At 34.2% G+C, this 13812-nt stretch overlaps 1 protein-coding gene across 2 annotated transcripts; it reads left to right on the top strand.

Moving 5' to 3' along the window:
• The first annotated feature begins 10274 nt into the window (after nt 1-10274).
• Nucleotides 10275-12369, top strand: LOC141833458 (uncharacterized). 2 transcript variants are annotated; one of them, XM_074720908.1, is made up of 7 exons: nt 10275-10591; nt 10671-10721; nt 11006-11223; nt 11323-11443; nt 11523-11608; nt 11706-11797; nt 11965-12369. In XM_074720908.1, exons 2-7 carry the CDS (start codon nt 10698-10700, stop codon nt 12222-12224), a joined length of 801 nt encoding a protein of 266 aa, XP_074577009.1. In that variant the 5' UTR covers nt 10275-10591; nt 10671-10697; the 3' UTR covers nt 12225-12369. The 2 variants fall into 2 exon arrangements, with proteins under 2 accessions (XP_074577009.1, XP_074577008.1); XM_074720907.1 differs by having other exon boundaries at nt 10275-10721.
• The last annotated feature ends 1443 nt before the right edge of the window (nt 12370-13812 follow it).

Below are 13812 nucleotides of genomic sequence, written 5' to 3' on the forward strand. Positions count from 1 at the left end.
ACCATACTTCCAATTATTAACTTCCTCATCTTTTTTTACTGCATTTTAATTTTAGGTCACTATCTACAGTTCCACATAAGCGCTTCAGGCAAGGAATTTCCTGGTCATTTCACCGACTTCCATCTTCTTGAAAATATTCCAGAAATGAAACTCCTGTCCCATGACTAAGCTACACATTTGGTCATTTCCTAGCCTATCCACTGCCTAGGAAGCTTAGGCAGAGGCATAACGAGCTGACTAATCAGGGATTCCAAAAGAGCTGAATCTTGTCCATTCTTGACGATCGTAGGTGGAATATATATAATTAGGAACCATGTATATATACATCTCATGTTGAGTGTATTTTTAGTTTCCTGCCATCATGTTTGGGATCAGTCTACAATGCTGTCTGTTTGCCAAAAAAATTATGGCAGGGGGCGCTTGAGAGATTTCTCATTTTCTGCTTTTAGGATTGTGCTAGTTTTGCCTTCATAATTCCAGCATCTCTAAGTTGTCTTCCAGTCTTCAAGTCTGGTGGCAAGCTCAGTTAGGTGTGGTTTGGAATTTACATCCATTGTATCATATGCACTTTTACAGCTCCAAATGCATTTTCGGATTATGAAGATCTCGCACAGAATCCTTTTGGAGCAACCTGATCAATTGAGATGAGATGAAATTTTAGTTGCAAGAGTTGTGAATTGAGATGAAATGGAATTTTTAGTTGTAAAGAGTTTGTGTATCTGAATGGCCTATTGTTGTTGTAATCTATTATATAGTCTTGATCACGAGGTGTTCTCACCTTATTGAGTGTGAAATTGTTCTCCATTTATGGTGGGAGTAACAAGCTTGTGTGGATAGTTAATTCTTTTCTAATGCAGCCTTTTATTTCCTTGTTTGCTTAAGAGGCAAAAGAGGAGACACAAGAGACTAAAATGTTAAGCACTCATGAAGTCGATTAGGAACATGAATGATCTATTCTATAACTAAATTGTTATAAATTAAACGTATATTTCAAGTGAATGAAAATTTAATGTTTGATTCCAATTTACTCGAGAAATAGAGAAAAGCACAAGTAATTTTTGATTTGGGTTCATATGTAATTAGCAGAGGTATTAGCTTATATACGAGTATATTCCATAGACGTGAATGTCTGCGTTAACTTAAATGCGCAAATGATCGTATTGCACAAGAAATCGGATTACTCTGAAGGTTCAAAGGATTAACCACTAGAGCCCCATGAGTGGGCTTGAAATTAAACTTCAATGGATTGCTTTCTAAGAAGGCTAATCAGGCTTAATAGGAATGTCGTGTGTCTAAATAAGGGAATTGAATAGGCATAACCTGTAAATTCAAATTCTTTTTCTCTGTTTTGTAAATGCAAGATCTTATATAAATCTTATTTGCAATTTAAATATCATAGATAATGCAATGAAAATAAAGCAATACTAACACAAATATTTTAGGTAGTTCGAAATTTCTAAACTCTTAGTCCATCACCTATGATTTAATAGACGTGTCACTTTTTGAAACTAATAATTAAAATGATTCATTCTTTATAGAGCTAGAGAAATCTCGTATAAAATTAGTTCCTTTTGTTAGAGTTGATTGCAACATAAGAGAGAAACTACAAAACAAAAGTAAATCAAACCTGAACAAAACACTAACTCTTCATTGGGATTGATTATAACATTTCAAAACAGTAGAACAATAGCAATAGATGCACATGAATGACATATGTCTTTTATTTGAAGTGTTTTTTCTTACTATTTATAGATTAAGTCTATGGACCATTAGCCGACTCAATCATCTCAATCAGTTAACTGATTACCAATCTCAAAACTCTATTTATAGTGACCATTTCATAACTAGTTGACTCCAATTAATCATCAACAACTATTGTGTTATTAACCGACTCCACTAAACTGGCTTTGATTTAGTCTTTTGATGATTGTGTCTTTAATCGACTTCTTTAACCTCCACTCAATTCCATTGGATAGCTTCGTGATCGGATCTTCAAATGACCATATATCATTAGTATATTTCTTGGACCATTAGTCAACTCATTTAGATAATCCTTCGCCCTTCTTTAATATTGATGTGGTTTCAATCAACTCTAAGTATCTTCAATTGACTCAAATCTATTAGTGTAATCGACCATGTTGACCTCGAGTTGGAGTTTCAATATTTGATCAATATACTAGTTAGTCACAGTTGATTGAATACATGATGATTGAAAGTCCAATAGGGAGTTGATATGAGTTGGAAAGTCTAAGTGAATCAAGGTTAATTGGATACATGATCGAAAGTCCAATAAGGAGTTAACAAGAGAAAACTCCAAGTGAGTTATGGAGGACTGGACATTTGGCATAAGAAGCAAAGTCCAAGTTAGTTGAGGTTGACCGACACTTAGCGTGAAATGGGTGAAGACCAAATGGATTATAGAAGATCGAACACTTGACATGTAAATGAAAGCCTTAATAGGTCGGGAAGGACTAGATGTTAGGCAAGTATGAAAAGTCCTAATAAGTCATGGAGAACTGAATGTTAAGTGAATGCTAAAGTCCAAATTAAATAAGTTAAGAAATATTAGATGTTTGACATGAGCAAAGAAAGTTCTAGCAGGTCAAGGGTGACCGAATGTCAGACGTGTGAAGTCTCGATAGATCAGGATTGATCAAATATTGAGCAACGAAAATCTCGATAAGTCAAGGTGGATCGGATGCTAGGCAAAAAAAGTCCTAGTAGGTTGAGGTCAATTGGATATCAAGCAAAACGTTGAAAAGATTGAAATAGGACTAACAGTCGATTGCTAGGTAGTAGTGATTAACAAACCCTAAACCTCAAATTCAAGTTAGGAGGTTCGAGCGAAAGAAAATGGATCAGGGTGCTCGGTCGTGCATGAGTGATGTTGAGTCATGACTCTTTCGTGCTTAGCAACCCACTCGAACTTGGACTGCTCAGGTAAGGCATTTGTCAAGTTGGAACTCATGAACCCACTTGGGCTTGGGAGTTGATGTTCGACCAAGTTAGATCTTGGGAACCTACTTGGAGTGAGGACAAGGCAGTTGGCGGTGACCCACTTGAGCTCGGTGCACTGTAGTCGGCTGAGGCCCACTCGAGATTGGGACATGACAGTTAACCGCGACACATACAGGTCGGGACATGGTAGTTGGCATGACCTACTCGGGCTCGAGCATCGACAATCAACCACAACCCACTCTACCTTTGACGGTCATCCATGACCTCAACTCACTCAAGTTTGGGCTTTGACAGTCAACCATGAGTGGGCCCACTCAAGCTAGGGTTGTATTGCACGTGTGATGCTACCAATCAATTGCTAAGTTATAGCAATTAATTGCAAATATTATTGTAGCAAATAGTGTTTAGAAATCAATTGGAAAACTCAATTGATTGTAATAAGTTGATTGATAAAGTTTATCAATCGACTGATGCCACTGTTCGTGCGAATAGAAAGTTCAAAACTCGATTATAAAATTCGATTGATTAGGTAATAATCGATTGATAGTAATGGACAATCGACTGATGTTAAGATGGATGGAGTCGTTGAGCTGGCAGGTCAGAGTAATGTTAGAATCTACAGTTGATCAATTGTCTAATGGGTAACATCAGTCAACTGATAGGCAGAAATCAGTCCTGACCTGATCGCTATAAAAGAAGGATTTCGAGAAGATTTTATAACTGGTCCTTGAGGGTTTGGAGATGAAGTGCTATTGTATTTCCTACGATCAAGGGACTATCCAAAGCACTAAACAAACATCCAAAGCAAAGTTTATCAATTGTAAAGTTATTTTTTGCTTTCATTTGTATTTGTATTTGTATTTGTATTTGTATCTTTGTTTCTTGTAGTGTTGTCTTGTAAAAGGTTTCTTCACCTCTGAAAGATATCCGAGAAGGAAAGGTTTAGTGGTGGTAGTATAGTTAGAACTAGATCTTGAAGTAGCCATCTTAGAAGGCGATGAACTATGTCAAATCTTGATGTTGTGTATATGTTGTCTAGTTTATTTGAAGTTTTCTGTTGCATAATTTATTAACACGATCGAAGCTATTCACCCCCCTTTACCTTATCCATATACACAAAGTCACACGACTATTTTAGGTCAATTGCAAATTCAAATTATAAAACTGATTGACTAAGTGCCTAGTCGACTCGAGTAATTTCAATCGACTATTCTTCATTTCAATCAATTCACACTAGAACAAAACCTTCTCTTTTTAAGGAACAAGTTGATAATTGACTATAAAGTTGACTCGAGTCATCAGTCAACTAGCGTGACCTGAAGTTATTTTGTTGATTCAATCTAGAATACCTGTTCTATAATTGAATATGCACTTAAGTAGAAAACTTCTAACTCAAAATCCATAATTATATTTCTCTCATTGCATGTATTTTCAGGCTAATCATGCTCCATCTCTCAAGATCTCCTTGACAACCCTCCACCACTTAGAGCTTCTATCTTAGGTTATGCTCAATATGGGTTGCTTGAGGTAGGACCTCTTGAAACATATCGATGATTTTTAACATCCATTAAACCTACTAAAAGTTGCATCTCTATCACTTCTCATCTACCAAGATCCACTTGAGCTTCTATTTACTAGGAGTTCACATCCTTTGGGACTTCTCGTCTATCAAGATCCATTTGGACTTTTATCTTTGAGGAGTTTACTCCTTTAGGACTTCTGACCTGTTAAAATCTCCTTAGACTTTCATTTGTAAAGAGTTCACTCTCAGGGACTTCTTCTATTAGGAACTCATTTTTATAACTTCATCTACTAAGGATCACTTGAACTTTTCACCCAATTGCAATAATATATAATTCTATTTAAGTTTCTGCATCTACATTCTTGAAATATGTCAGAAAATATATTATATCTAATTTAAATTTTCTACTAATAGTTTTTCTCTAATCACATCAAAACCAACCCACACTATATTAATAATGTTTCGCTTAAGTCAAGTTTTTAAGAATTGGTTGCACTAAAAGTCTTTTCCTTTTTAATATTTAATAAATTATTTAAGTTAGCTCAAATAAAAAAAAACATGTCATAAAGGGTGAAGTATCATTTCTTCTTTTTAATACCTTCGATCCCCTATAACCAAGATAAAGTACTACCTCCAAAAAATCTCAAACTTTCTTCTTTCCACCAGATTAGGTTGTTAACTTACCCACAAGAGTGTATTGCTAACTTTTCTTTTCTCTCCCTTTTTACATACATCAAAAGAAAATAATAGTTTTGAAAACAAACAATGACATAAAAAATGATTAAAAAAATAGCAAATAAGTATAAGTTTGCACTTATTCACCTCCTCTAATCACACACTAATTCTTATAGTCTCATAAAAAATTCAAGCACACATTCAAAATGCTTTAATTAATAATAGCATTTATCAAGCATAAAGATATTACAATATAGAGAATATTATTACTTCACTCAATAAAGTATTGTCCTGATTTAAAACATGAAAATCATATTGATTCATGTGTATGAGATAAATGAGCAATTAGCTCTAGTGAAATGAGAGTCTGTCATGTTAAGGCACAATTATTTGGTAAGAAAATTACTATAATATAATTGCTTATTGATATCACTGAAATTATTTTTTCACTATGGGTCTCATTATTTTACTTGTGATTAATAAATTATAATTACAAAGATCCTAATAATATTACTACTTTAGTGAAATATCAAATATCATGAGATGATCCTAAAGCATAACAAATATACTATTGAATATCTGCAAGTATAGTTATAGTAATTTAATTAAAACTCAATTTAAAAGACTCAATTTAATTTTATAAGAGTTTATGAATTAATTTTGGTCAAGAATAATATTAAAAATTATTTTTATAAGAGATATAAATATTTTTAAAAAGATTTAAAAATTTTAAAATAAAATTTAATATTGTTATTGATATAAATTAGTAAAACTATTCATAATTAATGTAGTCTTTGATAAATAAGATCTATATCAACAACTAGGATTAACAGATGGTTTGAAATCATCCTTATAAATAGGAGACTTGAGATTAGATTAAGAACAAAATTTTAAAATGCCCCTAAAATCTAGCAACCTCTCTAGTGGTTGGACAACATTGGTGATTAAATAATTCAACTAAAAAAATTGAAATTGTAACTCAAGGCTTATAAGTAACTTCATAAATGAAGAGGGGTTACTGATAATAAAATAACCCATCCATCAACTAATAATAATTATAACTGATGTGAATAATAATAATTATCATAATTGATAAGTTATACATATATAATATTTCTCTCTATCTATAAATAGAAAACATCTCATGGATTAATTAAATGTGTTTTTTAAATAAAGGAATATGTAAAACTTATTATATATCAATATTATTTTAATAATTGAAATATAATAAAAATATTGATTACATGTGGTTGAGTTTTTATTTGTGAATTTATTATGTTGAATTATAAACCTCTAAGTGCATTAATGATATTTAATATCATTAATTGATATAAATGCTAACTCTTATGGTAAGCTTGGCCTTGGCGCGTCAGGAGACACACAAGTAATGGAGGAGCCAACCTAGGTGATCTATCCGGACTGATCTCAGATTGTGGGCTACGCCGACAAGACATCTCAGACTGTCTTCTTTATTCTTTTAAAATTTTCTTTTTCCCGTTTGTAAATCCAAGCTTTTACACCATCGGGCCCCCGGGCTATAGCTCGGGTAGCTTGTAACGTGGTTTTGCATGTGCACACAAGTAGCAATATCTTTAATGAAGCAAGGCAATTTTCTGCAAACTATGGACTAATCGAGCTAGAACAAAAAAAAAATCGTCATTCATTACAATTTGTTACCGGATATGTTTGGTAGTGAAACATATGCTACTCATCCCTTGATACCGATTTGTTCAAGGAGCATATAGTCAAAGTTTTCTTCAAGAGGTTCTCAGCTGGTTCGTCTCAACTCTATCACAGCGCTAGCTAAATGCTTATCGACTAGATCTAAAGCCATAGAAATGCGTAGGTGTACAGTGAATAAGCCTATAAAATTGATCGATCTATAAGTATATTCAAACAAAAATTACTATCAAAGGGACGCGCGGTTCGATCCCCAACTACGACGTATTTTAAGAATTTTCTTCCAAATGAGGAACGCAATCAAAGGATGCTGGGCATCTGGATTGACCGTCGTATGCGCTTCCCGATTTACCCTGGTGGTCGGTGGGAAACTTCCGTGGGATCAGACCGGCCAAGATTGAGTATGAGACTGACTGAGATTTATTATTTTTTTTATAAAAATTGTATACTTGTTGAAATTAGCTATAAAGCCATTTTATTTTTCCTTTTATCCTTATTAATATATTTTCCCATTTCCTCATTATTGTGTTTTCAAAACAAGTATAAAGAAATATACCAATTTCTACTCGTGCTCTAAAACATGACAAGTGCTCCAATATATATATGTACATGGATTGTCTTGCCGTTCTTGTTTCGTCCAATAAATTAATTATTATATATATCAATTATTATGGATTTTAATTAACATGTTGATTAGGTTTTGAGTCACTGTCTATTCCCATGATAGCGATATGTAATGCTAAATAATTCATTATTGATGCGGAGTAGAATCCGGCCGGCCAAGCACTAATTGTGTGACGAATCAAATGAGGGAAATGATGCTTCTTCCATAAGGAATATGCACGCTCATTGTAGCCCCTAGGACATGATTGAATTGGTTACTATCAAAGACGGATCCAGAAATTATACAATTGGAGGAGGCATAAATTAGAGTTGATGGGAATACTTACTTTCACCGCAACGTCTTACTCTCTTCCTCTTTCTCACTTCACCGTTGCCAGCAGGCGGCAAAGCCGACTGCTTTTTGTCTTCTCCAAAGACGACATTCAACATCTGTTACTATCGAATATTGATCTCATTATCTTGATATATTCTAAATTACTATTCAATATTTGTTACTATCGAATAAACTATTTATTGTTTGCTGGACTTAGGGCGAAGGACAACAAGGCTAGATAAAATAAAAATTGGAGCTTCCTATTATGGGATGAAAAACTATTATGGTGACTTGTTCTTCCCACTATTGGCATTTGGCTGAAGACTAGAAATAAAGTAAGCCAAAAGACTAAAAGATAAATTAAACAGAATAGTAGGAACTATTGTTGGTTTGCTTAAACTGACCAAGGGAAAAATAAATAAATAACAAAAACAACTACAAGAATGAAAGGAAAAGAAAACGGAAGTTTTATCCTCTTTTTCGATGGTTTCAGGTAGCTCCGACGATAATAAAAGACAAAAACAATTAAGTTAGTTGGGAAGAAAAAAAATAAGGAGGAAGGAGAAAATCAAAAGAAAAGAAGAAGATTAGAAGAAGGAAAAGCTGGTGCATGGAGGCTTGCCCGTGAGGCGGTGGGAGCGAGACACTATTTTTCTCAAAAATTTCCTAATTGGTTTTAAATTGTTTAAATCAATTTAATTTAATTAAACTTGCGTCAATCATAACTTGATCAAATCAAATCCAAATTAATCCTAATTTGGACCAACATATTTCTTATCTTCACACCTACCTGATGAATTTTGTTAGACCCCAATCCGATTTTAATCCAATACCTTCATTTCATGTTCGATGATTCAATTAATTAATTTATTTATTTTATTAAAAATTTAAAACCTAATATAATATAATAATAAGCTATGTGGGACTTATTTATTTTGGACCACGTGAGCACTGGGCTATAGCCCAGGGCCGTCCTCACATGGCTCCGTCTTTGGTTATTGCGGAGCAGAATTATTAAAGTGAGCAAAAGTCGAATTTTGACGATGTCGAAGCAATGCCCTCCCTCATAGTGGTCAACTACAACTTCTTGATGTACCTCCTCATATATGGTCGTGAGATCGATCGTGTGAGGCTGCTAGAGTGGTAGATTCCATCTTTTACTGAAATGGATACTCATTGTATTTTAGGCTAGCAGATTAATTACAATTTTTAGCATGAATTGACAAGATTTTAGGATTATATATATTGATAATTATTTTAAAAAACTAATATATATGAATTCCAAAACTTAAATCCCTTACACTCATTCCAAATTGAAAAAAAAAATCAAAAGAGCATGCTTTATTTGTATCTACAGGGTATTTATTTTTTAAAAAATTAATAAAACAGTTTCTTATTCATTTGAAATATTCTTAATGTTTCGTTTTAAAAAATCTTTGAATAAAATTATTCTAAAGTAGTGCAACTTTAGTTAAAATTGTATGTGCCCTTAGATCGAATAGAATATCTTCAAGGTGGAAGCAATTTTGATCAAAGTTGTACCATTTTAGAGCAGCAACTTTGATCAATGTTGATTAAAGTTGCTTCATCATCGTGGAGTAACAACTTTTGATCAAAATTATTCTAAGGTGATATAACTTCTTAAAGCTGGTCAATTTGCTAAAACTGCTTTAAGATGATGGTGCTGTAGTTTTAATTAAAAATTATTTTAAAATAGAGTATAAATATAGATAGAGTACTATTTTATTAATTAAAAAAAAGAAATACTTTTTAACCAGATGGATAACATAAAAAGATGCTTTTTAAAGCTTAAATCTCTTACGGTCATCAGAATTTAGTCCTTTTATAATTTGTTAAATAGATCTACTTGATGATTGATTTGATGATGATCCATGCAAATCTAAAACATTGCATTTAAAATTTTGTATAAATTTAGATATCAATCCATATAAAAAATGTACTTTAAAAACAGCAGGATCAAAGTCAAAATGGATTTATTAATACTGAGCAAGAGCAAATCTCTTTCTCTCTCTTTTTTTTTTCCTTTCTGAATTACCTGATACGCCATGGCAACTCAATAGATATCAGCTCCAGCCGAGTTTATTGACTTTTTTTTTTCATGAAATTTTCTTCTAGAGGATATATATACATTCCAACAAGTTATAATACTTCTCTAAGAAACTAATCCAAATCATTGGGTAATTTGAAGAAAAAAATATGATTCAAGATCTTATCCTGTTTGATTACTCTCAATTCAAATACCAGCATTAATTAATGGTTTTTCAACTCCATTCTCTTCTCCTTTTCCACTAACTTGTCGACGCCATTAATGGCTCCACTTCCGTCTCTGTTCCCTCTCCAAAAGCAGTTCCTCAAACCTATCAGTTTCGTATGCTGCACCAAAGTCAAACGTTTACACTCGGGGATTCCTGCAACCTCCCATCTCCCCTATATGCGAGTTTAAGAGGGAGAAAAGAAAAGATTTGACTACTTCGTGAGCTTTTCTGGCTTTCTCTCCACGTTGAGCGAATGACCAATCTCCAAACACCAATCTGTTTCCTCCAAAATTTGACTTTTGGGGGAAATATCGGAGACAAGGTCAAGCAGCTTCAATCTCACTCCCAACTCTGAAGGAATAATAAGAGAGAGGAGCTGTATTCCTCAATCCCTCAAACGAAAAAAAAAAAAAAAGCTCTCTTTTTGGTTCCAATTCTTCTTTTTCTCGTTAGGGGGAGCGAAAGATTCAATTTTTGCTCCAAAGGCGAGACGAGAATGACGCTGGGAGGCGAGTAGCTTGTCAAGGTTGAATCTTGCGTAAGGTTTGCGCTCCTGTAACGCTAGTCTATTTCTTTCCCTCTCATAATGACGGCGAAATGGCGAGGCCGCTCCAATCTCCAGAGTTTCCTCGACTCCACCACTCCTTCGATGCCGTCCCACAAACTCCCCAAGGTCTCACTCTTTTCTTGACCTGCTGGTATCTCATAAACATGCCTCCGCACTGTTTGATCTTTCGCCTAAGAGATTTTTGGTTTTGCTAAGACGCTTCGCATATCTGCACAAATTTATGATGAAATCTATCAATTTTCTTTTCTTTTCTTTATTGTGTGTGTGTAAGAACGCATAGTTTAACTAGTTAAGAATAACATTTGAAGCTATCTGATTGATGCTTACTTGTTACTTCTACTACACACAATTCATGTGCTTTTAGTTATCTGAGTTACAACTCTTCACAGTCATGGTGCCGAGACCTGAACAACCTTTGGCAACTGGTCGGAAAGGACAGTGTCGAGTTCTTCAACCTTGGAGACTTATGGGAGCAGTACTATGAATGGAGTGCTTATGGCGCCGGCGTCCCGGTCTGCCTACAAAGTGGGGAGATGGTTGTGCAATATTATGTGCCATACCTATCTAGTGTTCAGATTTACACTAACAAAGCTCCTACGGATGCCAGGTTCTCCATCTATACCTATTCATTAATTACTGAGTAATTATAATTTCAGATTCAATGGAAGACTGCAATTTAGTTGGACTGGTTGTTCTTATGGATTAGGCATGTTAAGGAGAGTGGTAGGAATAATACTGTTAGTTGGAATGGTGAGCAAGTTGGACACTTAAACTTCGAGTTTTCTGAAAGTACTTCCCCTTATGGAAGAGTTCCTCTTCTAGACAAGGTAGGTTGTGCTTATGAGGTGTATTCCTCTAAAACATTTTCAATTTCTTGCTTTCTAATTCTTCTCTTGTTTGTGCTAGGTACTCGAGTTGTCTCAGTCACACCCAGGCTTGTTTTCTTTTAAGAGTACAGAACTCTCACCAGCCAGTTGGATGTCTGTAGCCTGGTATGCCATACCTACAATTTTTCAAGGAAATGCTTGGATCTGAAAATTATAAATGAGCATTATTTCACTTCAAGGTTCAATAACTTTTGTCGAATAGGTATCCTATTTATCATATCCCAACAAGACGTAGCGTGAAGGAGTTGTCTGTGTGTTTCTTGACTTATCATACCTTGTCCTCTTTCTTTCAAGGTATGTCTTTGTTTTGAGATCAAGGTGTGTACTTAGTAAAGGCGGAGTAATTATTCATCTCGGAAAAACCTTCTATCGACTGACATTTTATTGGTGCAACTAGTTTGTGACTAGTAAAGTGTATGAGATATGAAATAAGTATCAACTGAATTACTGAAATCTTACAGATGAGGTTCATGGAAGCACAACTGATTTGGATTTTATCCAATCTGGGAAGAATGAATTCAGATCCAAGGAGAAGTGCAACCGCATCTATCTTCCTCCATTTGGATTGGCAACTTACAAGCTTCAGGGGAACCTTTGGACAATGCCAGAATCAGGAGACCAGGAAAGAATCACCTCTCTATTTACTGCTGCAGACTCATGGCTGAAGCAGCTCAAAGTCCAACACCATGACTTCACTTACTTTACCACACACTTTCTTTGAGCATATAGAATTAGTGAAAGGAATCTATTAGATTATAATTGAGTGTTTGAATCACAGGAAACAGATAATTCTAGACTAGATATGTTTTATAGATTTACTCCATTGCAGCTATTCTGAACTAAATCTTAAAGCAGTTTCTGAAGTAGAGGCCATTTTGTTTTATATCTCGTTCATTCTTTTCGACAGATGTGGTTCTCTGGGACCAAAAAACAGTTGGTCACAACTGAATTCATTAGATAGTCTAGGAATAACGTTCATAGATGCTAAATCCAATGAACTGAGATTTGTTGCACTTATATAACATTCTATGGCATAGGCTTTCCTTTTGGGTATTGGTTCGTAACCCAAACAAATCCATGATAGTTAGTCATGTGCCTTTCTATCGTGGCTAAATTACATGCATGTTTTTGAAAGATGTTTTGTTTTCATGTTTGTGCAATAAATCAAAGATGTTCTTCAATTGATCTTCCAAACCTTTAATCATATTTCTAGATCTTTCCATTGCAAAACTAAATCATTCATTTTTTTGTTTAAAATTAGAATTGTATATCTTCTCGGGTCCGCATTTCCTTTTTCTGTGATTCTGTTCCTTTATCTTCCTTGTTACTTGTAGTGGTTCATAGTTTCCCTTTATTCTGTCTTCTTCAGTCTGCCTTTTTTACTTGAGGATGTTTATTTTTATAGTGATCTTTTCCCCTGTGAGCAAAGCATATAATATGTTCTTCGAAATTTAGAGTGCCTTCCATGGTTGAGACTGTGAGATTTGAAAGAACTATGGTGCTTTCCTTTACGACTGGTTCGATGAGATTGAAAGTTACTAGCTTTCGTCTTCAGAGGTGGAGGTCGGAGTCCATGGTCTTTCGTCTTCGACTACTCCATCAATAACAAGTGGTTCTTCTTGTAGCACTTCTTTTGGTGATTCATGCACTAATGTGGGATTTTCATGAAGCCTAACTAATTTGTCCTACAACTTACTTTGTGCCCACACATTCACCAATCATGCACAAACCTTTATTAAGCAAAGTACCAGCTAATAGTTTCATTACCTTTTGCCTTAAAACTTTTGGATTTGTTGAGCATTCATATTCTTCTTCTTTAGTGCTTTCCCCTGTCTTTTGGTGCTTGAAATCCTTTTTTTGTGCTTTTCTAACATTCAAAGTGAATGTTGATGTAATACGCTATCATCTTTTACTGATCAAAGGAGAATTCTTCTTATGCTAGAGGTTGAAGATAAAAGTAGTTGGCCATTTCGATTGGATGTCGAGTTTAATATTTTGGAGAATTTAGTTTGATACCAAATGTAAGATGAGTATGATGATATAGGAAGGGTGAATAGTGTAATAGGAGAAATTTAAAACTAAAATAATAATTGTAGTGGAAATATAAATACAAGGAACACGGTATATTTACTTGGTTTGGAACCCTTTTATATGTACTTATATGTTAAGTTAACTCTCCGAGACCACTAATTTTCTCTTTCTCAAAAACTTTTCTTAGGAAGAAAAACCTTTTACAAAAACTTGTTTTACAATGAATATGAAATAAAGTTCAATGAAAGAATTTATAAAATATGGAATTTGAAGGTAAA

The sequence above is a fragment of the Curcuma longa genome, chromosome 8, assembly GCF_044706935.1.
Source record: "Curcuma longa cultivar G26 ecotype Majalengka, Jawa Barat chromosome 8, ITB_CL_G26_1.1, whole genome shotgun sequence".
Lineage (NCBI taxonomy): Eukaryota > Viridiplantae > Streptophyta > Magnoliopsida > Zingiberales > Zingiberaceae > Curcuma > Curcuma longa.